Source organism: Taudactylus pleione, unplaced genomic scaffold (genome assembly GCF_031769625.1).
Source record: "Taudactylus pleione unplaced genomic scaffold, aTauple2 ptg000579l, whole genome shotgun sequence".
Lineage (NCBI taxonomy): Eukaryota > Metazoa > Chordata > Amphibia > Anura > Myobatrachidae > Taudactylus > Taudactylus pleione.
Window position 1 is genome coordinate 4441726 of NW_028284981.1, and position 26853 is coordinate 4468578.

Below are 26853 nucleotides of genomic sequence, written 5' to 3' on the forward strand. Positions count from 1 at the left end.
CTTTGGTATGATGGCAAGGATTATGGTTTGGTATGATGATGGCAAGGATTATGGTTTGGTATGATGATGGCAAGGATTATGGTTTGGTATGATGGCAAGAATTGTGGTTTGGTATGATGATGGCAAGGATTATGGTTTGGTATGATGGCAAGTATTGTGATTTGGCATGATGATGGCAAAGATTGTGGTTTGGTATGATGATGGCAAGGATTATGGTTTGGTATAATGATGGCAAGGATTGTGGTTTGGTATAATGATGGCAAGGACTGTGATTTGGCATTATGATGGCAAAGACTGTTTGGTATGATGATGGCAAGGATTATGGTTTGGTATAATGATGGCAAGGATTGTGGTTTGGTATGATGATGACAAGGACTGTGATTTGGCATTATGATGGCAAAGACTGTGTTTGGTATGATGATGGCAAGGATTATGGTTTGGTATAATGATGGCAAGGATTGTGGTTTGGTATGATGATGACAAGGATTGTTGGTTTGGTATGATGATGACAAGGATTGTGGTTTGGTATGATGATGACAAGGATTGTGGTGTGGTATGATGATGGCAAGGATTGTGGTGTGGTATGATGATGGCAAGGATTGTGGTTTGGTATGATGATGGCAAGGATTGTGGTTTGGTATGATGATGACAAGGATTGTGGCTTGGTATGATGATGGCAAGGTTTGTGGTTTGGTATAATGATGGCCAGGACTGTGATTTGGCATGATGATGGCAAAGATTGTGGTTTGGTATGATGATGGCAAGGATTGTAGTTGGCTTGGTAATGAGGTGAGGATATGGACTTCAATACTTACTTTGCCTCTGGGTCATACTCAGACCATATTCTCTTAAACTCATCCAAGTGATGTGGTCCCAAAATGGACCAATCCCTTGTGAGGTAATCAAAATTATCCATAATGACGGCCACAAACAAGTTGATGATCTGAAGTGAATAAAAGTATACCGATCACCACATTAATACAAATAAGTCACTTAAAGTACAGGTAATAGTGATAATAAACATTTAAAAACAAGTATATTCTACACCTATTAGATGGACTGTCCCTTCTGCAATATTGTGCTAACCTCCGTGGAACTAGTTATAATGGATGTCAGAGGAGAATTCTTATATATTCTGTCTGTGTTTTGTGCTCGGAATACAAAACAGGGCATCGCATGCTTCAGGCGTGGTCCAGTTTATATTATATGTAAATTGAGTCACCTAATACATCTCAGCGGCTAGAGTACATTATAATACTGGGAAAATCGTGTCTCTGAAATACGTCCAAGAGAATGGTGCTGAGATATTTGCATTATTTTACCTCAGAAGACCTCGCATTTCAATCGCTGCCAAATGCAAAGGCATACATACAAATTAGGACTCAGAGCCCGATTCAGCAAGCACCCGTCCACTGCGAGTATATGCTAATGATATGCACGCAGAACAAGCTTACTCCCAGCACTACACAAAACACCCACTTCCCTTATCATGCGTACTGTTGTACCACGCAAGACAGCGGAAACATCGAGAACCATCGAACACATTAGCATAATAATGGTTGACCTGACTTCGCGCAGGATTTCTGCCACTTCCTGCATGCAAATAGACCTCAGGCTTCGTCCGACACCCGACGCCGCAAGGGCTTAAATATGCATGCCCCTAAAACGCCGTCCAAACGCACAGGCACACCTGCGTTTGCCTGACCACCCCCCACAAACGGCACTTCCTGTCAGTCACTGTGCTCCGGGTCTGCGTAGCCTCTGCAAACGCAGTTCCCATCGCAGTAGCTAGTTCACGCACAATGCGATGCATATGCAACGTTCGATTGCGTGCGTCTGCATCCGTGCGATCCTTGCTGAATCAGGCCCTCTCTACGCTATCATTTTACACTGAATTAACCCTAGCATGTATGTGTGTGTCCATGTGATAGGGAATATAGATTGCAAGCTCCACTAGGGCAGGGACTGAAGTGAACAACTGCAATATTCTCTGCAAAGCGCTGCGGGATATGTGTACGCTATTGTATATATAACTTATTAAATTACATCAGTATTGGTCCCCTGCCCGTGTGCAGTCTCCGTCCGGGTCCCCTCCTCCCTAGTCGGCGGCACAAGCGAGAAGACTGTCACTGTGCCAGAGTCTACTACTCATGCGCAGGTCTCCAGGAAAATGGTGCGACGGCCATTTTGCCGGCTATGTTTCAGATTGTGGGGAAAATGGGCGATGCGGGGTTACAAGGTAAGTATTAAAGAACAGTGGGATCGATTTAGACCCGGACCCTAAGCTGCGATCGCTCACATCCAAAAGGGGCCGGGTATGCAAATCCCGCGATCGCACTGCCTGGTGTAAGGACGCCCTCTATGTCTTAGCGACGGCAGAGTGAGCGCACGCCGCTATAAAGACACCCACTTTTCTTAATTAGCACACGTCATCTCCAGGAAGTGTATGAATAATCGGGACCATCGAGAGCCATCGGAGCTGCACGCAGCACTTGAGGTAGACCTTACCCCACCGCAAGCACTGCGATCACTGCAGGCTGAAATACAACCAAGTGACGAGTACAATGACGCTTCCATGCTAATTACGCACACCCATAAAACTCAGTTTTGACGGCCAGACACGCCTGCGTTCGCAGCACCACTCCCCCGTTCACAAGTACCTTCCCCTGTTACCACCCACAAACGGTGCTGTCACTCAAAGTAGCGCTCAGTCTTTGTGCTACGAGCGCACGATTCCTGATCGCAGTGACTGGTTCGCGCACGCCCATAGCGAGCGATCGCGGCTTAGCGTCTGGGTCTGAATCGGGCCCAGACTGTGCAGTCATGAGCACTGTACTCCCTGCTCCCATTAAAGATACCCCACTGTAACATACACACAGGGATTTATAACGCCACACTATAAAAGCATCACTAATTGACATTTACTTACCAGGAAGGCGCAAAGCATGAAAAAGCTGATAAAATAAACAATAGCGAAGTTACTCCCACAAGTAAACTCTTCCTCTGGGGCAAAGTCTGACTCAATATCACATCTCTTGCCCGGCAAACTGGCCAACATAATCTCCTGCCAGGCCTCGCCTGTGGCACATCTAGAACAGAGAGAACTACAGTATGTCAGTGCCCTTGGATTGCGCTTCTGGACTGTTTAATGTTGAACTTTTAAAGCTCAGTCCTCTCAGTTGGCTTCAATTTAATGGTGGCATCACACGAGTTCTATCAAGGAGGCATCTAGGCTCTTCCAATTGAATAATGATATTCTAGTAGTAAAATAGAATGGACATTACACAAGCACTTTAACCAGTTTTTGAAACTCTGACAGCAGCAGCATTATGGACTCAATAAATACGCCCTCCTACTGAAATCCAACCTTTCCCCTGTGGCCGGGTCATGGTACTCACTTTCATATGCTCATGCGACAACTGACTGAACTAAGTCGCAAATCTGTGCGAGCCTACCCGCTACCACTTACCTAACTGCTATTACTTACCTGACACCTACCACTTACCTAACCACAATTAACGCTACAACTTACCTAACTGCTATTACCGCTACCACTTACCTAACCGCTAATCCTTACCTAACCACTACCACTTTGGAAGTATCTCAGAAAATACTGTGTTTCAGAGGAACCATGATGTATTTCCTCTACTTTCCCAGCCAGTATGAGCTTGTTTTGTCATTTATCATACAGAATATAGCATTGTAAGTCTGTACTTTATTTAATAGTAAAATAAATTCAGTGTTTATCATTGTGGTGTCTTTGAAGGGACTGTCCTGCCCTTGCCATTGCATAGCCAGGGCCCCAGTACCTGAACAGCAGCAGCACAGCCTGTGGGAAGGTCTGGAAGTTGTTATTCCGGTTGATCTGAGTCCCATCCTGCATAGCGATTTTCCCAAATGTCTGCACACAACAACAAGACAGAGGTTGGAGGCTGTACCCTGGCCCACACTGTGGCTGTGAGTGGGAAGCTCTATGGTCCCATACAATACACGTCTGACTCACCTGCATACCAATGACGGCATAGATAAAAAATATCATTGCGATCAGAAGAGCGACATATGGCAAAGCCTGGGGGAGGAAAACACAGGGAGAGACTTATAAAGACGTATACAACCAGCACCTAGCCCTAAGCTGAGACAGACAGATGCACAAGGGACGTCTATGTTTTATGCTTCCAGTACGCTATACGTATGTTGTGTTGAAGGTTGTGCCTAGTTAAACACAGCACGATTACGGGATCTTTTTTCTACAACCTGATAATCAGAAACAAAGTGAATAGAACTGCTGACGTCCACACAAAGGGGACAATTCATGGTTGCACATAAGTCCTTTTTTGCGGATTAATACATTTTTGCCAATCATCAACTTTTAGCAACTATGGGTGACAAAACTGTGCGCATCGCAGCCGTATGTGCAGCAGAGTGCGTGCAACAGAGTGACTGCGCAGAGGATGTGTTCTGTGTGTGTGACGTGAGCTTGTAGACCTTACCTGCCTACCTTTAAATTCAGCTGAACACTTTGGGGACAGGCTCTTTAAGTCATTAGGCCACGATTTAGGAAGCGGCCGGGATGCCGGGATCCACCCACTCCTCCGGGGGTGCAGGGGACCATCAGAAAAATCGGGAGTCTCCTGCACCTTCTGGGAGAGTAGGTTAGTATGTCTCAGAGAGCTCTCTTGCAACAATAGTTGCATTGAAGCGAATATGCACTGACAGTGCTGGCGGCTACTTTCACAAGATTGGGAGCAATGCGGACGGATAGATGCAGCCATCTCTGAATACAGGCGAAGATCCACATTTATTTAGAGCTCGCAATGAGGTCGCATCTACGGCAACTCCAAAGCAGTCTGAAAGTGCTTAATTCTGTTATCACTGCGAGGAGCACTGCTATACAACTAAATTGGGAGGGGAGGGTTAATATTTGAAGCATGACGTTCCAAATTAAATTACTGCTAAAAAATACTTTTATTATCTGTAAATATAGGGGGTCATTCAGACCCACTCGCGAGCGGCAGTCCGCTCGCAAGTGGGTCGATGTTCCCCACTGTGCATGCGCACGACGGAGGGAGCTCCGTCGTGCGCATGTGCGAGACCCGGCGAGCGAAGGGCTTTCCATCGCTCCGGGTCTCGCACCAAAGGGGGCGTGCTGTCGATGTTGATTGACAGCACGCCCCCTTTGGTGGGCGTTCCGGGGGCGTGCCTGCCAGACGGAGGCGTTCCTATGGGAACGCCTACCGTCTGAAGCCGGCCCCACTGACATCACTAGTGATGTCAGTGGGAGTGATTTTGGCTCTGATAGAGCCAAAATCACTCCTGGCCTTGCGGTTGAGAATCCCGACCACAGGGTTTTTCTCGCAAGTCCGATGGTCGCGATGGTCAAGACCATCGCGACCATCTTGTTGGACGCTCGTATATGCTGTGGGTGGTGACCCACAGCTATACGAGCGTCCAGGAGGACGCTCCATTTTAATGGAGGTGGGCCCTGATTCAGAGCGAGCGCTCTGGTCAGAGCATCCGGCTCTGAATCAGGGCCATAGTTCTCTGAAATTCTGGAAAACAGATCTTACCCATCTAAACAGAGATATTCAAGTGTATACCCACAGGGGATTCAGGGCCTGATTCAGAGGCGCAAGCTATTTGCGTGCGCTCGCTCTGAATCAGGGCGTCCCTATTTTTTTTAATTCCGGCCTCCAGGCCGCTCGCATAGCTGTGGGTGACCACCCACAGCTTGTGCGAGCGGCCTGGCGATGGTCACGATTATCGTGACCATCGGCATTGCGAGGACACCCTTGTGGTAGGGTCTCAGCACTCGCAATGTCAAGTGGACTTCCAGCTCTAATAGAGCAGGAAGTCCACTACTGACATCACGATTGAGGTCAGTAGGGCCGCCCACAAACGGCAGGCGTTCCTTCGGGAACGCCTCCGTTTGTTCAGCCACCCCCCCCTACCCGCCTACAAAACGGGGTGAGCTGTCGATCACCATCGACAGCCATCCTGTTTTGCTGCGAGCTCCGGAGCGAGTGAAGGTCTCATTCGCTACGGCGTTCGCGAACTCTATGCGCTCGCAAGCGGGTCTGAATCAGGTCCTCAGCTATTTTGTGGACTGAACCAATAGTCAGTGTATCAGTTCAGTGGGTATCATGACTTTGTGATGTCATTAGTTGCTAGTGAATGAATAAGCTGAGTATTGGTTCAGTCCACACCTACAGTGGCCACCTTTCCTCAGAACCGGCACACTTTAATGACATCCATTTTGCACCTATACTATTGTTTACTAGACTAAAAAAGATAAAAGCCCTTTTTACATAACACCGTTACATAAGTGCTGCTGATACCAGCAAGATGGTGGGCGCTTCTTACGACCTTCCTGTGTTATTCAATTGTATTCACGTTAATTTTAACACATTTCGCAAACTGACAGAAAAGACGCAGCAATTCATTTCAAAATGAGTACAGTGCACATGTGATGTACAATAAATCATACTTGTTCATTTGCTGCCTTGATATCACATTACTCTAATAAATTCCTATTGTCGATATCCGCTCAAAACACCCATTTTCAGGGGATACCCTGAATGTACACACTGGGGACTGCAGCCATTATCTCCTTTCCTCCATTTTCATTCGTAAAACCAGTCCCAGTAGTTTCTGTGGGGGCTGCTAAAATGAAGAATGTACCAAGCGCCGACATGCAAAGCATTTCGGAGCTTGGCCTCGCCCCGGTAGCCAACGCCATCTCCAGATGGCGTTAGCCATTGTAGCCTATGAGCTACATGCCGCAAAACATTCTGGGAGAGGGATCCGTAGGAGCGCTCCCTGGCAATGGCCGCTCACACGTGTGGCCTGATGACCTCACATGTGCAGTAGCGCGGCCAGTCCCTGAACCAGGAAGTAAAGTGATCGCATTAGTGTCTGCACTGAGCAAATTCATGCAATGTACGTGAATGGGCGTACGTTCAGCACTGTATCATGCATCACCCCTGTTTCTGGATGGGTGAGGAGGTCTTCAGATGATCTTGCCAGTCCATGAACCCCAACATCCAAGATTTTTAGAAATGTTTTGGCACCTAGGCATATTCAGAAACTAGAATCTGTTTTAGGTATGATATATGAGTGAAAGTCTATTGAGGGAGACATGTATCAAACCTTCTAAAAGGGACAGGTGGAGTAGTTACTCATAGCAACCAATCAGCTTCCAGCGATCATTTTATGGTATGTACTAGGTAACTGATAGCTAGAAGCTAATTAGTTGCCTTGTCCTCTGGAGAAGGTTATATACGCCTCACCATACTTGCCTACTTTTGAAAAAGCATTTCAGGGAGGTTGTGAGAGCAGCACCTATGAGTGTCGGGGTTAAAGTGGACGTGTACTGCTACATCTGGGCATTGTTACATTGCTGCTGGGTATGATCTACTTTTTTAATGCATGAGCTGTTTGTGCATCCCATTCGCATCGCTTTGCGAATAAAACGCATTTGAAGGTGAAAAGTCGCAGGAAAAGGGAGTCGCACTGCTCTCCCGCGTTATGTGTAACACAACTTGTAGCGCACAGAGGATAGATGTATGTGGACATATCTGTATGTTGCAGTAAAGTAGATGTGGAAAGGGGGTGTGTGGGTACTCTTTACCTGGGCCCAGGCCCACTCCCCGCCTCGTAGCAGAAAGCAGCACATCAGGCAGGGAGAGAGAGGACTGATTGCTGCCCAGCAGAGGGGCCCAGGAAGGCCGCTGCCCCTGTCAGTCTCTCTCTCCCAACATGATGTGCTCAGTGGAGCGATCACATTTTTTTTTGTAGGGGGGTGGCCAAAGCACACCGATTTGTCCACCACCCCTGGTACCTGGGCCCCTCACCTCTCTCGATGGCCCTGGGGAAATATTCCCTGCTCCACTGCATAACAAATGATCCCCATTGTGTTCCTTTCATCGCCCATTCTGTGATTGGCACACCGGTCCTCGCACGGTTTATCACAGCGTGTTCTGACCTTTCTTCTTATTGATTATTTTTTGCAGTGTATTACATTGGCCTATTATGAGCTAATAAAATCTTCATGAACTGGGTGAAGAGAAAAACAAGTCTCTGAAGTGTGTGAGCAGAAACACATCAATACCCAGGTATGAAAGACTGATGTAGCCTTATAGATTGGGGCAGTCTTTTCACAGGTGGAACTATTATTCCAACGGTTTATTACATTGGTAGAAATACACTACATTAAGAGGACTAATGGCTGAGACCTGGCTTCCACCAATACTTTGCAGGGAGGAATATGCTTTGTGCCACAAATCGGAAAACGCCCTATTGGACACGCGCGACCTCCCTCCCCTGTGAATCTCATTCACAAAAGAAAATCTTATATTTAGATGCGACAGTAAAATGTGCCATACTGGTAGCTCTGCCCAGAATTTAGGAAGGAATGTCCCCGATTGGTTCAGTTATTCTTATCCTAAGAATTTGCTCCCATCCACATGCTGACATTTTGTCGTTCAAATTCCATTTGTTTTGCAGACAATCGGGCACATTGTTCCTTTGTCTTGAGTGCTTGTGGGTCTTGTAGATAGGTTTGTGTGATAAAAGCAGGGTGGCAGTGAAGCTGTATCGCTTGCAAGTTGCAATGGGCAAGGAGCCTTGTTACCACAGATCAAGCCTGAAGCAGATAGTATAAGATAGGCTACTAGGAGATTATCATTGTAGTGTACTGACTAGGCCCTAGGCGCTATGTTAGAACCTCTGCAGCAGGGCCGGCTCAAGGCACATTCGACCAGTGCGGTCGAACAGGGGTGCCACCCCATAGAGGGTGCACACCTCCCAACCATCCCGATTTCAGCGGGACAGTCCCATTTTTCGGGCACTGCCCTGCTGTTCCACCCTCGAGCCGAAGTGTCCCGCTGGTAGTCGGGAAGTTGGACACCCCCACTGCCACAGCTGTGCGGCGTTGGGGGCTCGTGCGCATTCAGTGCAGGGAGAGGGCTGGGGGCAGCCCAGCTACTGAAGGAGTGCTGGGCTCGCCCCCAGCCTGACATTAAATAGGAGTCATGCCATAAGTGCATGCCCCCAAATATCATCATTTAGGGGTGTGACCTATGGTAGTTAGGCCACACCCATTTTCGGACACATGCGGCAAAGCAACGCGCAGGGTAAGGGAGCGTCGGTGTCCCTGTCTGCACAGGGGCGCACAGTAGAGAGCTCCAACCCCTGGAGCTGGCCCTGCGCTGCAGTGTGATTTAAGTTTTTAAACGTTTGCTTAAAGTGATATAGCTCTGTTGGCGATTTTATAGTACTATACTTATAGTATTATTATCTGGATATTTGTATGGATATTTGGCAAGTGATAGGCAGACGGTAGCCTGAAAAGTACTGACTTGGTGATCGTTTGCCAGATTAACCCAGGATACATATACACTGCCCCTTGGTCTGGGTAAATAGTCTGCAACTAAGCTTGTTTTGCACTTCACATTTCTTGTCACCATTGTTTAAAGGGCAGGATGAACAATCCATTGAACTATTGATGCAGTGGGTACCTTGTTAGTCATTGTTCATTTTATCCTTTATGTCTTATTTCCAAGTATTGCTTATTGCACATTGGGCCCGATTCAGCAGAGGACGGGATTGCAAAGACGCACACAAGCAGCTTTGCAATTCTGTCCTTGCTAAAATGCAAATGTAGCAGGAGGTGTCTGACATCTTCTGGTGTATCTGCGATCCCAGTACTGCGACCGAGGTCGCAGGCTGGGATCACCGTCACGACAATTGGTTGTGATGTTGGTTGGCGCTGGCCAGCTGAGTAAGCTTCAGCTTACACAGGCTGGCCGGCATGCGAGGCCAAGAACCCGCACCCATGGACGCAGATCATGGGCTGGCCACTCCCGGAAAATGGGGACGGCGCCCCTGTTTCCAGGAACGCAGGCCGTCCCCGCAATGCCCAGTAAATACCTCTGCCTGTCAATCAGCCAGAGGCATACGGGGGCCTGAGTTTGATCACGCAGGACCCGTTCTGCACATGCTCAAGGACGGGTCTAGCGCACGTACAGATTCCCGATAAATGTGCACTACTGAATCAGACCCATTGTAACTGACGTAGTGCGTCCAATACGGCATGCCGCTTTCCAGCCTGTCACCCCCCCCCATCCCCCAAACACAACAGCTTATTAAGCAGAATTTGTCGCTGGACTAATGGCAGCGAGATCCAGACCTGAGTCACCTACCTGAAAGGACTTAATAAATGTCCACAGCAGTGTCCTTATACCTTCTCCCTTACTGAGCAGCTTCACCAAGCGCATGACACGGAAGAGACGGAAGAAAGTGATGGAAATCCTGGAGCTGTCTTCTGAACTCTGGAGGAGGGGGGCACAGGTGAGAGCAATTATCAGTGACAGGAGGAGAAGACAGGTGACCACACTGTGCATGTTTTCCGTACTGATAGGAGGGTGAGGACATCCAGGAGCGCAATAAGCAAAATCATCTATATGACAGTGACAGTGGAGAATGGAAAGAAGAATACGGAGATTCCCAATGTCGGGCTCCGTAAATATAATAGTGTAAGAATGGATTATGCAAGATAATTGGTTATCCTGATATAGAGGTGGTCTAACGTTTCTCATTTATGTAGATGAATAATTATTATTGTTATATGAAGATGAGACGGAAACTCCTCTTAAGTTCATATGGCTCTGTGCCTCTGTGCCAATCTCATTGGGTGGAGTTCAATGAGTTTAAAAAGAAAAAGATATATAGATATAGAGATGGATATATAGCTAGCTATATATTTCCTTTGTGTGTATTGTCCGCCAGATTCTGGGGACAGCACCACCCTCTTGGTCTGGAGGTCAGAGCACAGAGCAAGGTGGCACGGGGAGATTTACAAGCATCAGGGATGCCAGCGGATCTGGCACATGGCACTCCCGAGGAAATTTTTTTTTTTTTTCAATTTAATGTATTGACCTCCATAAGGTAGGCAGAGTACAGTCAGAGCAGACTGGCATAGAAAGACATGGGTGTATTAATGCATCCTCGGAGCAGCACCCAGCCCCTCTAAACCCTCCACATTCCACCTGGTGCCAGCAAGTGGGTCCCCCCTTCTATGCGGCACCAGCTTCCCAATGATATTCGGGAAGATATTGCATGCTCGGGCAGTGTCAGAGCAGTGTCTTTGCTTTCACCGTGCAGCGCCATCTTTTCAAAGATGTAATTGAGAAGAAGGCGCTGCACAGCAGGGGGCACACACTTGCCAACATCAGGTAGGCATGCTCTGGGTGCAGGGTGTGCGCTGGGTCCAGGGGCTCGTGTGCACCAAACACTCTGCACCCTTTATAAATACACCTATGCAGAGACGCGTATATACGCGTCCAAGCTGTGGTTTTTGTGAGTGCTTAATGATGATGGCGGTTATCATCACTAAGTGGCAGATGCCAAGAGGAGCTATTCCTGCAATAGCCGCAGCTTTATATTCCCATGTCTCCTGGCCTCCTGTATTCCCTCAGTACAGCTTCCCACTAACAATAATCTCTGAATAATATGGATAGCCGCAGTTGGGTGCTGGGGGAGGGGTTTGATCATGAGGATGAGGAGGAGATTTCATGGGTCAGACAGATTTATTGATAAACAGATACAAGTAATAAGCCTCACACTAAATAGAAATAGCTACCTACCTCCCCAACATGCCATCCATTCTGAAACAGGACACACAAAGAACAGGACCAGGTGATGATGGATTATTACATTGATGATGATGAAGATGATGATCATGATGTATCCACGGGTTGCATGTGACAATGTACAGGAATATCATAGGAATTAGCACACACATATCTTATCTTAGCTATTCTTATAACAATGGTTTCATAATATCACTGGACATCATGCATAACACATAACATGTATATTCATACACACATATAACATCTAATATTAGATTGTTGGTTTATTTATAGAGTAGGTAAAAATCAGTATAGACAGAAACCTGTGCAGTGTCACACTAGACCAGGGGTTCCCAAATGGTGGGCTACAGAGACTACCCAACTCTGCTCCACCCACCCGCCTCCTCTCAGTTCCCGGCCACCTCCTATCTGCTCCTGCCCATGGTCTGGTTGCCTCTCCCCTAGGGATGGCCATCTGTGGTATAGCCATCGATGGTCACCATTTGTGGTTAACCTCAATAGCATTATACCATCAATGGAGAAGCATCAATGGTTTTGCCCACCGATAGTCATCCCTGCTCTCTTATTCACTGGGCAGCGGACCAATCCGAGTTGAGAGCTGGGCTTTGCAGGTTGCATTGGGGGATTTAGCTTTGTTCCGTATCCCATGTGACCAGCAGCGCTATACAGACTGGTGGCAGCAGCGCCTTCACCCACCACTCACACCAATGTCACTGTCACTGTGTGCCCTGTGCACTGACTGCTATGTAGCCTATCCTATTCACCCACCACTCACACCAATGTCACTGTGTGCCCTGTGCACTGACTGCTATGTAGCCTATCCTATTCACCCACCACTCACACCAATGTCACTGTGTGCCCTGTGCACAGACTGCTATGTAACCTATCCTATTCACCCACCACTCACACCAATGTCACTGTGTGCCCTGTGCACAGACTGCTATGTAACCTATCCTATTCACCCACCACTCACACCAATGTCACTGTGTGCCCTGTGCACAGACTGCTATGTAACCTATCCTATTCATCCACCACTCACACCAATGTCACTGTGTGCCCTGTGCACAGACTGCTATGTAACCTCTCCTATTCACCCACCACTCACACCAATGTCACTGTGTGCCCTGTGCACAGACTGCTATGTAACCTATCCTATTCACCCACCACTCAGACCAATGTCACTGTGTGTCCTGTGCACAGACTGCTATGTAGCCTATCCTATTCACCCACCACTCACACCAATGTCACTGTGTGCCCTGTGCACAGACTGCTATGTAACCTATCCTATTCCCCCACCACTCACACCAATGTCACTGTGTGCCATGTGCACAGACTGCTATGCAACCTCTCCTATTCACCCTCCACTCACACCAAGGTTACTGTATGCCCTGTGCACAGACTGCTATGTAGCCTATCCTATTCATCCACCACTCACACCAAGGTTACTGTGTGCCCTGTGTACATACTGCTATGTAACCTCTCCTATTCATCCACCTCTCACACCAAAGTCACTGTGTACAGACTGCTATGTAACCTATACTATTCACCCACCACTCACACCAGTCACTGTGTACAGACTGCTATGTAACCTATACTATTCACCCACCACTCACACCAAAGTCACTGTGTACAGACTGCTATGTAACCTATCCTATTCACCCACCACTCACACCAATGTCACTGTGTGCTCTGTGCACAGACTGCTATGTAGCCTATCCTATTCACCCGCCACTCACACCAATGTCACTGTGTGCCCTGTGCACAGACTGCTATGTAACCTATCCTATTCACCCACCACTCACACCAAAGTCACTGTGTACAGACTGCTATGTAACCTATCCTATTCACCCACCACTCACACCAAAGTCACTGTGTACAGACTGCTATGTAACCTATCCTATTCACCCACCACTCACAACAATGTCACTGTGTGCTCTGTGCACAGACTGCTATGTTTCCTATCCTATTCACCCGCCACTCACACCAATGTCACTGTGTGCCCTGTGCACAGACTGCTATGTAACCTATCCTATTCACCCACCACTCACACCAAAGTCACTATGTACAGACTGCTATGTAGCATATCCTATTCACCCACCACTCACACCAATGTCACTGTGTGCTCTGTGCACAGACTGCTATGTAGCCTATCCTATTCACCCACCACTCACACCAATGTCACTGTGTGCCCTGTGCAGAGACTGCTATGTAACCTATCCTATTCACCCACCAATCACACCAATGTCACTGTGTGCCCTGTGCACAGACTGCTATGTAACCTATCCTATTCACCCACCAATCACACCAATGTCACTGTGTGCCCTGTGCACAGACTGCTATGTAACCTATCCTATTCACCCACCACTCACACCAATGTCACTGTGTGTCCTGTGCACAGACTGCTATGTAACCTATCCTATTCACCCACCACTCACACCAATGTCACTGTGTGCCCTGTGCACAGACTGCTATGTAACCTATCCTATTCACCCACCACTCACACCAATGTCACTGTGTGTCCTGTGCACAGACTGCTATGTAGCCTCTCCTATTCACCCACCACTCACACCAATGTCACTGTGTGCCCTGTGCACAGACTGCTATGTAGCCTATCCTATTCACCCACCACTCACACCAATGTCACTGTGTGCCCTGTGCACAGACTGCTATGTAGCCTATCCTATTCCCCCACCACTCACACCAATGTCACTGTGTGCCATGTGCACAGACTGCTATGCAACCTCTCCTATTCACCCTCCACTCACACCAAGGTTACTGTATGGCCTGTGCACAGACTGCTATGTAGCCTATCCTATTCATCCACCACTCACACCAAGGTTACTGCGTGCCCTGTGTACAGACTGCTATGTAACCTATACTATTCACCCACCACTCACACCAAAGTCACTGTGTACAGACTGCTATGTAACCTATCCCATTCACCCACCACTCACACCAATGTCACTGTGTGCTCTGTGCACAGACTGCTATGTAGCCTATCCTATTCACCCGCCACTCACACCAATGTCACTGTGTGCCCTGTGCACAGACTGCTATGTAACCTCTCCTATTCACCCACCACTCACACCAAAGTCACTGTGTACAGACTGCTATGTAGCCTATCCTATTCACCCACCACTCACACCAAAGTCACTGTGTACAGACTGCTATGTAACCTATCCTATTCACCCACCACTCACACCAAAGTCACTGTGTACAGACTGCTATGTAACCTATCCTATTCACCCACCACTCACACCAATGTCACTGTGTGCTCTGTGCACAGACTGCTATGTAGCCTATCCTATTCACCCGCCACTCACACCAATGTCACTGTGTGCCCTGTGCACAGACTGCTATGTAACCTATCCTATTCACCCACCAATCACACCAATGTCACTGTGTGCCCTGTGCACAGACTGCTATGTAACCTATCCTATTCACCCACCAATCACACCAATGTCACTGTGTGCCCTGTGCACAGACTGCTATGTAACCTATCCTATTCACCCACCAATCACACCAATGTCACTGTGTGCCCTGTGCACAGACTGCTATGTAACCTATCCTACTCACCCACCACTCACACCAATGTCACTGTGTGCTCTGTGCACAGACTGCTATGTAGCCTATCCTATTCACCCACCACTCACACCAATGTCACTGTGTGCCCTGTGCACAGACTGCTATGTAACCTATCCTATTCACCCTCCACTCACACCAAGGTTACTGTGTGCCCTGTGCACAGACTGCTATGTAGCCAATCCTCCTATTCATCCACCACTCACACCAATGTCACTGTCACTGTCTGCCCTGTGCACAGACTGCTATGTAGCTTATCCTATTCATCCACCACTCCCACCAATGTCACTGTGTGCCCTGTGCACAGACTGCTATGTAACCTATCCTATTCACCCTCCACTCACACCAAGGTTACTGTGTGCCCTGTGCACAGACTGCTATGTAGCCAATCCTCCTATTCAAGTGACCGCTGGCCCAAAGCACCTCTCCCCCCCCTCCCCTTACCGGCCGCATGCATGGTGCCAAACCTATCTCTTGCATTGATGATGTCAATACATTTTGTTTTTATTATTGCTCAGCTTTAACTTGACGGATGGAGATGGTACAAAGTGCTGGTTATATCTAGGAGTTCCCACTACACAATGATGCAGTTTTCATGACAATCGGTTCAGTCGTTTCTGCGCCAACTTGGAACAAACAGACAGACACAACGTTCTTATTACAGTATATTAGTATAGATTTCTATTTTTATACTACCAATGCAGTACTCACATTAACCTCTGTGACCGCAATATCCACAAGGCTGCCCACCACAATAAGAGCATCGAACGTGTTCCAGGCGTCACAGAAATAATGCTGGCGTGACAATGTGATAGAGAGGGAGAGAAGATCAGAAACCATGGGGTCTATTTACTAAGCCTGGATGGAGATAAAGTGAAAGGAGATAAAGTACCAATCAACCAGCTCCGAACTGTCATTTTGTAAGCACAGCCTGTGACAAGGAGCTGGTTGACTGGGACTTTATCTCCGTTCACCATATCTCCATCCAAGGCTTAGTAAATAGACCCCTATATCTTACAATTGTTCAAAGAGGGACAATATCAAAATATGAATTTATATGCTGTACAGATTGTAATACTTGCTTTTTGTTTTAAATACATACAGTCTTCAATATAACCATTGTTTTATAATGTGTTGGGTTCTGTACTCTATGACAATGTACTGACAATAAGAAAGCATGTGCCGCCACCTGCAGGCTGTCTGGAGGTACTACGACTTTATAATTTCTCAGAACAAAGGCTATATAGCCGCAAATAAGCGTATTAGATTATTCAGTCTAATCACTGGCCAGTTTTAGCGCACAGATCAACACCCTTTTAAGTCAGCAAATAAACGCACACAGTGGGGCATCTAAATCATAAAAAATAGATAGAGATAACCCAATAAATGAAATGACTTAAACAGGTTATACCGTTCCATTCATTAATCAATCAAAATGAACCAACATTAAATTTCGTTGTCGATAAAAAGCAGAGTGAGTCTCTGTGATCTTCAGTTACGGGGATTGTTAGAGTCACTAGTGTCTATCAATGGGGTGACAGTAAGGTGTGAGTTGTGAGTGGAAACCCGCGACTTCCATTAATATTATGCCGGCCGCTGCCGTCATCATTGGTATCAGCACTTGTACCAGACCCATGCTAAGTGCAAGAGATCAGTCAGATACAGGCGTCCCTTCCCCGTATGTAGTGTCAGAATCACACTGAGCTTTGGATACATGCCCACAAGTAAGGACGAATCTGTGCAATCGCATTGTCACAGCCCAGTTCACACCCTGAAATGCCCGAGCTCACAGAAAGCGAGAGATCCAGCCAAGTTCTGTCAGACTCAGAGCAGAATGGACATACACAAATGTGTGTAAATTTGCATTTGGCCATGCGCTGTATGCAAAACTCGCCATTTGCGCCCGAAAAGAGAGATCTGTGCGTCTCAGAATCAGCCGCCTCGTCTGCGGAGGCATCTCAAGAACACAAAGTAGGAAAATGCAAAACCAAGGTATCTAACTGTGAACAAAGAAAAAACCCGGCACTTAAAAATGAAAATAATATAAAAAAATAGTATAAAAAAAAAACAAACCCGATCCAAGCTGCTGTGTTAGGCAGCTAACCTCAGGGGGGAAAGAATATAAAGTAACAAACCAGCACTGCAGTCAGAAAGCACATAAAAGAATGTGTATAAACAGTGATTATGTGTCATACAATATTATTTATTCATTAAAAAATATATATAAAAAATTGCAATAATTACCGTCCATTTAAAAATAGAGCAACACAGAGGACATACAGGCAGAATCATTTTTCTAAACAGAAAGTCACAAACAATTATGAGGCTTATTACATGGCATCTGCATCCATATGAGCTTCAGGCAATATAGACAATTACTTTACATTTTGTTGTGAACATGCAGCGCTCTTAATAACAGGGACCCATTTATTAATAATCGCATTTGCAACGCCGTCTGGGTGCGATATTAGCGCCGAGATGTATGGAAAATCACATGGAGGGACATGGGCTCCGAAAGGGAGCCCATACCTGCGATGTGCTGGGAGTGAGGTGACCACATCAACGGTCTCTTCATTCCTGCGCATACGCGGTCTACTGACTACACATGCATACATCTCTGCTGCGATCCCTCCATAATACATTCAGGGGATACTAAATATTTACAGGTATCCCCCAAAAATGTGTGTTTTTTGGGGAATAAGCCACAAATATTTAATGAAAGAAATGCGCCCCTAAATGAGTCGCCACAGCATCACAGTAGAAGCTTTGGAGGCGGAGGTGAGAAGAGGCATTGTAATCAGTGGGCAGGTGGGGCAGTTGTCATTGGCAGAGAGTGTTGGGAGAGTTAGTAGGACAGAAGAGGCTGACAACTTTATAAATGAGAGTGAAGCACTGAAAATGGATTCTACAGGGCAAATGGAGTCAGTGTAGTGATTGGCAGAGATGGGAGGGGGATGCAGTCAGGAAGCCGACGGCCGAAATGCCGACCGCCGGCTTCCCGACTGTCATATTCTGGCAGAGGACTAATGATGGGAGCCCGACGCCCGGCATACCGAACGAAGGTAAGCCGGGCGCGGACCGCCGTAAGGGGGGGGGTTAGGTTAAGGGCCCCCGGGGTGGGACTTAGGGTTAGGTACCCCTCCCCCGGATACCATGGGGTAAATTTACTAAGATGGGAGTTCTATTAAGAAGTGATGTTGCCCATTGCAACCAATCAGATTCTACTTCTCATTTATTTAGGGTTAGGGTCAGGCTAGGGGAAGGGGGGTTAGGGTTAGGCACCCCCGGGGAGTGGTTAGGGTTAGGCACACCCCCGGGAGACTTAGGTTTAGGCTGTGGGGACGGGGGGGTTAGGTTTAGGTACTTACAGGAAGGGTTAGGGTTAGGCACTAGGGGGGGGAGGTTAGGGTTAGGCACCCCTAAGGGAGGGTTGGGGTTAGGGGGGGGGGAGAGGGTTAGTTATACTTACCTTTTTAGCTGTCGGGATCTTCACTGCTGCCGGTCTTCCGCCATCGTGATTTGAACCGCCGGACATGGGTCCGCTGTATTTCATACCGATCCCATGGGAGGCACAGGGAATTACATCTAGCAGATGCACTAAGGATGGACAAAAGTGGGGAGAGGCAGAAGAGAGGGTGGCAGAGAAGAGGAGGTTGTCGAGGCCAGAAATAATGAGACAGTGGACAATAGTTTTGGTTGTACTGTATGGAGGGTGAGGCAGGGTCTGCAATGTTGAGTGTGTGGTGGCAGCAGGATTGGAGAGATACTGAATAAGGGGAGGGAGGAGTCAGGATGACACCCAGGTAGTGGACTTTACAAACAGAGGAGAGCGTAACGTTGGAGGGGACAGGGGTGAACTCTGGAGGCTCAGAAGACTATGTGTTCCATTTTATGCATGTTGCGTTTGACAAAACGTGGGAGGAGATGGGCAGGGAGACAGCTGAACACACAAGAAGAGAGATCAGGGAAGGAGAGGTACATTTGGGTGTTGTTGGCAAAGGGCTGGTATTGGAGGCCAAAAGTGCCAGGGAAGAGGAAAAGTTGAACATGTGTTGAAGTAGGTGTCGGTACTCGGTAGAGAGGGATCGGGGGAGGTGAGAGGAGATAGATATGTAAAAGGAAGGCAGAGATTGACCCCAGAGACTGAGCACATGGCGGGTTGGCTGGAGATGGTGGGCGAGGGTAGGAGTAGAGGGGAGAGATCTTGATGGATGGAATTAATTTTGGAGAAGAAATCTTCAAAGACGGAGAGGGGCAAGGAGAGAGGAAGAGTGGGAGAACAGATGAGGGAATTGAAGGTGTCAATAAGGCAGCCAGGAATGGAGGACAGGGAACAAACCGCCAGACTCCATAGTAAATGGCCCCATAGTAAATGACTGAAATGCAGTGTGTGGAACGGTCAGGTCGGTCTTACCATTGCATTAAATTTTGACTTACCACTACATTGTAAATACATTGGTCTATAGCACAACTACACACTAATATTAATCTACTTTGACATTGGATATTTGGACCGTCGAATGACATAAAATGGCTGCCCCGTATTATTCTGGTGATCTTGCCAATGCTGATAATAACATTTAGATAAAGGGAGCAAATGTTCAATCCACAAAATGACTGCATCCTGTGTCTTAATCTAATTTAATGTATTGTTACGAAAATCTCACTTTTAAATGATTAAAACAAATGTCATATTTTGTTTTTAACGCGGTAAGGGGTCAGGTACATGCGCCGCCGGAACTAATAATCAGAGATTTTTTGGGAAATAATCAGAGATTTTCTACTGTATTAAACGGTAAATGTGCGCGGCCGAACATGACGGTGACTTCCGGCGGCACCTTGCGTCATAGTCATTCCACTCCCTTCCTAGTGGCAGTAATCCAGGGCATAATGACCTCTGACCTAGACAAACCACTGACCTAGAGCTGGGGAAGGTGGTAACAGACACTATAGGAGAAGCTGGACATGCGACCGGGTTGGACTGACCTTAGGTCGGAATGCGATGAGTTTCAGCAACATCTCCACAGTGAAAAGTCCAGTGAAAACCATGTTTAGGATGTCCATAGCGTAGTTAAATGGCTTTGACTGTTCATAATGCTTTAAAATATAAAAATTGAAATATAAAAAATAAAAACCCTCAAAACAGTATAGCATAATACGATTATTAATGATACCATGGGGTAAATTTACTAAGATGGGAGTTCTATTAAGAAGTGATGTTGCCCATTGCAACCAATCAGATTCTACTTCTCATTTATCTAGCACCTTCTAGAAGATAATGCCTGGAATCTGATTGGTTGCTATGGACCACTTCTTAATAGAACTCCCATCTTAGAAAATTTACCCCCACAAGTTGTGAATACATAATTTACACATAAGTTATAATTATTTAACATTAGAATATGACCACTCTAGCCAGCCCCAGCAAAACCAGTATGCCTAAGTGCATTCAGAGGAAGATTTCCACGCGTGTGGATTAACTCCGGCCCAAGCTGGCTGCAGGGTGGCTTTGCTGGCCGTACCACTTTCCCTTCACTATTCCTGTATAGCACCTGATTGGACAGAAACTACAACCAATAATCTGGTGCATACACTATGCCATCTCCCAATGAACATCTAGGGTGCCCTCAGTCTACCACCACTCTCCTCTCCATGCCGACAGCTGGCTAGCCTAGAGGATCGGTACAGGTAATGCTGGAGGTCTATGGGAGACTGTGATAACCAACTGAGGGGGATTGCCCAAAAGTGGACATCAACTTTATAATTACACAAAACAAGTTTGAATTCAGTGATGACATCAATTATTGTTTGCATTTAATGACATCCCAAAATAAAAGTAAAGACGGTGATAAGGCCTCGTGCCTCTATATGGGTGGAAAACTCCTCAGTGACGTGTTCAATGAATATTATCCAATATATTTCATTATCTGCATATAGAAAGATGTAAAGAGTATAGAGTGCCCTTATAAGCATCCAAGCTGTTTATTTACCTGCATGGCCAGAGCAATAGTGTTGAGTAGGATCAGCACAAACATAATATACTCAAAGCCGGTGGAGTTCACCATGTACCACACTTTGTACTGGTATTTCTGCTTTGGGATGTATCGGCGCAGGGGCTGGGCCTTCAGGGCGTACTCCACACACTGGCGCTAGAGAGATATGAAGCAGATACATCAGGGGGTAATAGGGGCGTTTCTTAGGGGAAGATGTTGTTGGTTATGACATGAGGAGCACGGTAAGTGGTGTGAATAGTCCAGACTGACCGGTCAGCGCACACAGGGCCTGATTTAGAGCTGTACGCTAATGCTGCCGCATTTTCGTAGCCGAGGATTTGCGAAAATATGCTAATGGCACATCCACCGGGACTTGTACTAAGTCGCCCACCGGAGCCATCGCAGCTGTCCGCAGCTTTGTACACATACGCAGCATCGAACGCAGATCATGCAAACATCATCGACTCCTCGAGTGAGCCTGTGGTCACTCAGAATGGCCGACGTAGGTGAGGCGCTGGAGCCGTGTTATCTGCGTACTGGATCGCAGGTACAGCCAGAAACGCACCTGAAAATGCCCGAAACACTCCTCTGTTTTAGCCATCACTCCCCGTTACCTCCCACAAACTGTTCGCTTCATGTCAATCACTTACAAATGAATCCTCACTGCAACCGTAATCGCAACGCAATCGCCGCACGTGTGCATTGTGGCTGTGACGCATGCGCAGACCACCGATAATCGTTCGATTACGTGTACATCGAAATAGAGTATAACTCTGAAGTAGGCCCACAGTCACAGGGGAATGCGATCAGATGTTTTGCGTTTCGCCACGCACAGTGACATCGGAAAATTGCTTATTGGCCATTGTTTGGAAGAAGTCAAGTCGATATAAACACACTGTTAGTATTCAGGCGAAATCCAGACATGCAGGGAAGTGTGTCATTATACATGCAGGGAAGTGTGTCATTAGACATGCAGGGAAGTGTGTCATTAGATATATAGGGAAGTGTGTCATTAGATATATAGGGAAGTGTGTCATTAGATATATAGGGAAGTGTGTCATTAGACCTGCAGGGAAGTGTGTCATTAGACCTCAGGGAAGTGTGTCATTAGATATATAGGGAAGTGTGTCATTAGACCTGCAGGGAAGTGTGCCATTAGATATATAGGGAAGTGTGTCATTAGACATGCAGGGAAGTGTGTCATTAGATATATAGGGAAGTGTGTCATTAGATATATAGGGAAGTGTGTCATTAGATATATAGGGAAATGTGTCATTAGATATATAGGGAAGTGTGTTCTTAGACCTGCAGGGAAGTGTGTCATTAGACCTGCAGGGAAGTATGTCATTAGACATGCAGGGAAGTGTGTCATTAGATATATAGGGAAGTGTGTCATTAGATATATAGGAAAGTGTGTCATTAGATATATAGGGAAGTGTGTGATTAGACCTGCAGGGAAGTGTGTCATTAGATATATAGGGAAGTGTGTCATTAGATATATAGGGAAGTGTGTCATTAGATATATAGGGAAGTGTGTCATTAGATATATAGGGAAATGTGTCATTAGATATATAGGGAAGTGTGTTCTTAGACCTGCAGGGAAGTGTGTCATTAGACCTGCAGGGAAGTATGTCATTAGACATGCAGGGAAGTGTGTCATTAGATATATAGGGAAGTGTGTCATTAGATATATAGGAAAGTGTGTCATTAGATATATAGGGAAGTGTGTGATTAGACCTGCAGGGAAGTGTGTCATTAGATATATAGGGAAGTGTGTCATTAGATATATAGGGAAGTGTGTCATTAGATATATAGGGAAGTGTGTCATTAGATATATAGGGAAATGTGTCATTAGATATATAGGGAAGTGTGTTCTTAGACCTGCAGGGAAGTGTGTCATTAGACCTGCAGGGAAGTATGTCATTAGACATGCAGGGAAGTGTGTCATTAGATATATAGGGAAGTGTGTCATTAGATATATAGGAAAGTGTGTCATTAGATATATAGGAAAGTGTGTCATTAGATATATAGGGAAGTGTGTGATTAGACCTGCAGGGAAGTGTGTCATTAGATATATAGGGAAGTGTGTCATTAGATATATAGGGAAGTGTGTCATTAGACCTGCAGGGAAGTGTGTCATTAGATATATAGGGAAGTGTGTCATTAGATCTGCAGGGAAGTGTGTCATTAGACCTGCAGGGAAGTGTGTCATTAGATATATAGGGAAGTGTGTCATTAGACCTGCAGGGAAGTGTGTCATTAGATATATAGGGAAGTGTGTCATTAGATATATAGGGAAGTGTGTCATTAGATATATAGGGAAGTGTGTCATTAGATATATAGGGAAGTGTGTCATTAGATATATAGGAAAGTGTGTCATTAGATATATAGGGAAGTGTGTGATTAGACCTGCAGGGAAGTGTGTCATTAGATATATAGGGAAGTGTGTCATTAGATATATAGGGAAGTGTGTCATTAGACCTGCAGGGAAGTGTGTCATTAGATATATAGGGAAGTGTGTCATTAGACCTGCAGGGAAGTGTGTCATTAGACCTGCAGGGAAGTGTGTCATTAGATATATAGGGAAGTGTGTCATTAGACCTGCAGGGAAGTGTGTCATTAGATATATAGGGAAGTGTGTCATTAGATATATAGGGAAGTGTGTCATTAGATATATAGGGAAGTGTGTCATTAGATATATAGGGAAGTGTGTCATTAGACCTGCAGGGAAGTGTGTCATTAGACATGCAGGGAAGTGTGTCATCATTAGACATGCAGGGAAGTGTGTCATCATTAGACATGCAGGGAAGTGTGTCATTAGACCTGCAGGGAAGTGTGTCATTAGACCTGCAGGGAAGTGTGTCATTAGATATATAAGGAAGTGTGTCATTAGATATATAGGGAAGTGTGTCATTAGATATATAGGGAAGTGTGTTATTAGACATGCAGGGAAGTATGTCATTAGACCTGCAGGGAAGTGTGTCATTAGATATATAGGGAAGTGTGTCATTAGACCTGCAGGGAAGTGTGTCATTAGATATATAGGGAAGTGTGTCATTAGATATATAGGGAAGTGTGTCATTAGACCTGCAGGGAAGTGTGTCATTAGACCTGCAGGGAAGTGTGTCATTAGACCTGCAGGGAAGTGTGTCATTAGACCTGCAGGGAAGTGTGTCATTAGACCTGCAGGGAAGTGTGTCATTAGACATGCAGGGAAGTGTGTCAGTAGACATGCAGGGAAGTGTGTCAGTAGACCTGCAGGGAAGTGTGTCATTAGACCTGCAGGGAAGTGTGTCATTAGACCTGCAGGGAAGTGTGTCATTAGACCTGCAGGGAAGTGTGTCATCATTAGACATGCAGGGAAGTATGTCATTAGACATGCAGGGAAGTGTGTCATCATTAGACATGCAGGGAAGTGTGTCATTAGACATGCAGGGAAGTGTGTCATTAAACATGCAGGGAAGTGTGTCATCATTAGACATGCAGGGAAGTGTGTCATTAGACCTGCAGGGAAGTGTGTCATTAGACATGCAGGGAAGTGTGTCATTAGACCTGCAGGGAAGTGTGTCATTAGACCTGCAGGGAAGTGTGTCATTAGATATATAGGGAAGTGTGTCATTAGATATATAGGGAAGTGTGTCATTAGATATATAGGGAAGTGTGTCATTAGATATATAGGGAAGTGTGTCATTAGACCTGCAGGGAAGTGTGTCATTAGATATATAGGGAAGTGTGTCATTAGACCTGCAGGGAAGTGTGTCATTAGATATATAGGGAAGTGTGTCATTAGATATATAGGGAAGTGTGTCATCATTAGACATGCAGGGAAGTGTGTCATTAGACATGCAGGGAAGTGTGTCATTAGACATGCAGGGAAGTGTGTCATCATTAGACATGCAGGGAAGTGTGTCATCATTAGACATGCAGGGAAGTGTGTCATTAGACCTGCAGGGAAGTGTGTCATTAGACCTGCAGGGAAGTGTGTCATTAGACCTGCAGGGAAGTGTGTCATTAGACCTGCAGGGAAGTGTGTCATTAGATATATAAGGAAGTGTGTCATTAGATATATAGGGAAGTGTGTCATTAGATATATAGGGAAGTGTGTCATTAGATATATAGGGAAGTGTGTCATCATTAGACCTGCAGGGAAGTGTGTCATTAGACCTTCAGGGAAGTGTGTCATTAGACATGCAGGGAAGTGTGTCATTAGATATATAGGGAAGTGTGTCATTAGACCTGCAGGGAAGTGTGTCATTAGACATGCAGGGAAGTGTGTCATTAGATATATAGGGAAGTGTGTCATTAGATATATAGGGAAGTGTCTCATTAGATATATAGGGAAATGTGTCATTAGATATATAGGGAAGTGTGTTCTTAGACCTGCAGGGAAGTGTGTCATTAGACCTGCAGGGAAGTGTGTCATTAGACCTGCAGGGAAGTGTGTCATTAGATATATAGGGAAGTGTGCCATTAGATATATAGGGAAGTGTGTCATTAGACATGCAGGGAAGTGTGTCATTAGATATATAGGGAAGTGTGTCATTAGATATATAGGTAAGTGTGTCATTAGATATATAGGGAAATGTGTCATTAGATATATAGGGAAGTGTGTTCTTAGACCTGCAGGGAAGTGTGTCATTAGACCTCCAGGGAAGTGTGTCATTAGATATATAGGGAAGTGTGTCATTAGACCTGCAGGGAAGTGTGTCATTAGATATATAGGGAAGTGTGTCATTAGATATATAGGGAAGTGTGTCATTAGATATATAGGGAAGTGTGTTCTTAGACATGCAGGGAAGTGTGTCATTAGACCTGCAGGGAAGTGTGTCATTAGACATGCAGGGAAGTGTGTCATTAGACCAGCAGGGAAGTATGTCATTAGACATGCAGGGAAGTGTGTCAGTAGACCTGCAGGGAAGTGTGTCATTAGACCTGCAGGGAAGTATGTCATTAGACATGCAGGGAAGTGTGTCATCATTAGACATGCAGGGAAGTGTGTCATTAGACATGCAGGGAAGTGTGTCATTAGACATGCAGGGAAGTGTGTCATCATTAGACATGCAGGGAAGTGTGTCATTAGACATGCAGGGAAGTGTGTCATTAGACCTGCAGGGAAGTGTGTCATTAGATATATAAGGAAGTGTGTCATTAGATATATAGGGAAGTGTGTCATTAGATATATAGGGAAGTGTGTCATTAGATATATAGGGAAGTGTGTCATTAGACCTGCAGGGAAGTGTGTCATTAGACCTGCAGGGAAGTGTGTCATTAGACCTGCAGGGAAGTGTGTCATTAGACCTGCAGGGAAGTATGTCATTAGACATGCAGGGAAGTGTGTCAGTAGACCTGCAGGGAAGTGTGTCATTAGACCTGCAGGGAAGTGTGTCATTAGATATATAAGGAAGTGTGTCATTAGATATATAGGGAAGTGTGTCATTAGATATATAGGGAAGTGTGTCATTAGATATATAGGGAAGTGTGTCATTAGATATATAGGGAAGTGTGTCATCATTAGACCTGCAGGGAAGTGTGTCATTAGACCTTCAGGGAAGTGTGTCATTAGACCTGCAGGGAAGTGTGTCATTAGACCTGCAGGGAAGTGTGTCATTAGATATATAGGGAAGTGT

At 46.0% G+C, this 26853-nt stretch overlaps 1 protein-coding gene across 2 annotated transcripts in view; it reads right to left on the minus strand.

The window, feature by feature from the left end:
- Positions 1 to 26853, minus strand: part of CACNA1F (calcium voltage-gated channel subunit alpha1 F) — a 154446-nt gene that overhangs the window by 19826 nt on the left and 107767 nt on the right. For both annotated transcript variants that reach the window (XM_088453393.1, XM_088453392.1), the window contains 9 exons: positions 21224 to 21382; positions 20220 to 20330; positions 15945 to 16028; positions 11643 to 11663; positions 10200 to 10328; positions 4004 to 4069; positions 3810 to 3901; positions 2930 to 3089; positions 816 to 943 (listed from right to left, as the gene is read on the minus strand). In XM_088453393.1, the coding sequence (XP_088309519.1) occupies positions 816 to 943; positions 2930 to 3089; positions 3810 to 3901; positions 4004 to 4069; positions 10200 to 10328; positions 11643 to 11663; positions 15945 to 16028; positions 20220 to 20330; positions 21224 to 21382 (950 nt within the window). The remainder of the gene's footprint in view (positions 1 to 815; positions 944 to 2929; positions 3090 to 3809; positions 3902 to 4003; positions 4070 to 10199; positions 10329 to 11642; positions 11664 to 15944; positions 16029 to 20219; positions 20331 to 21223; positions 21383 to 26853) is intronic.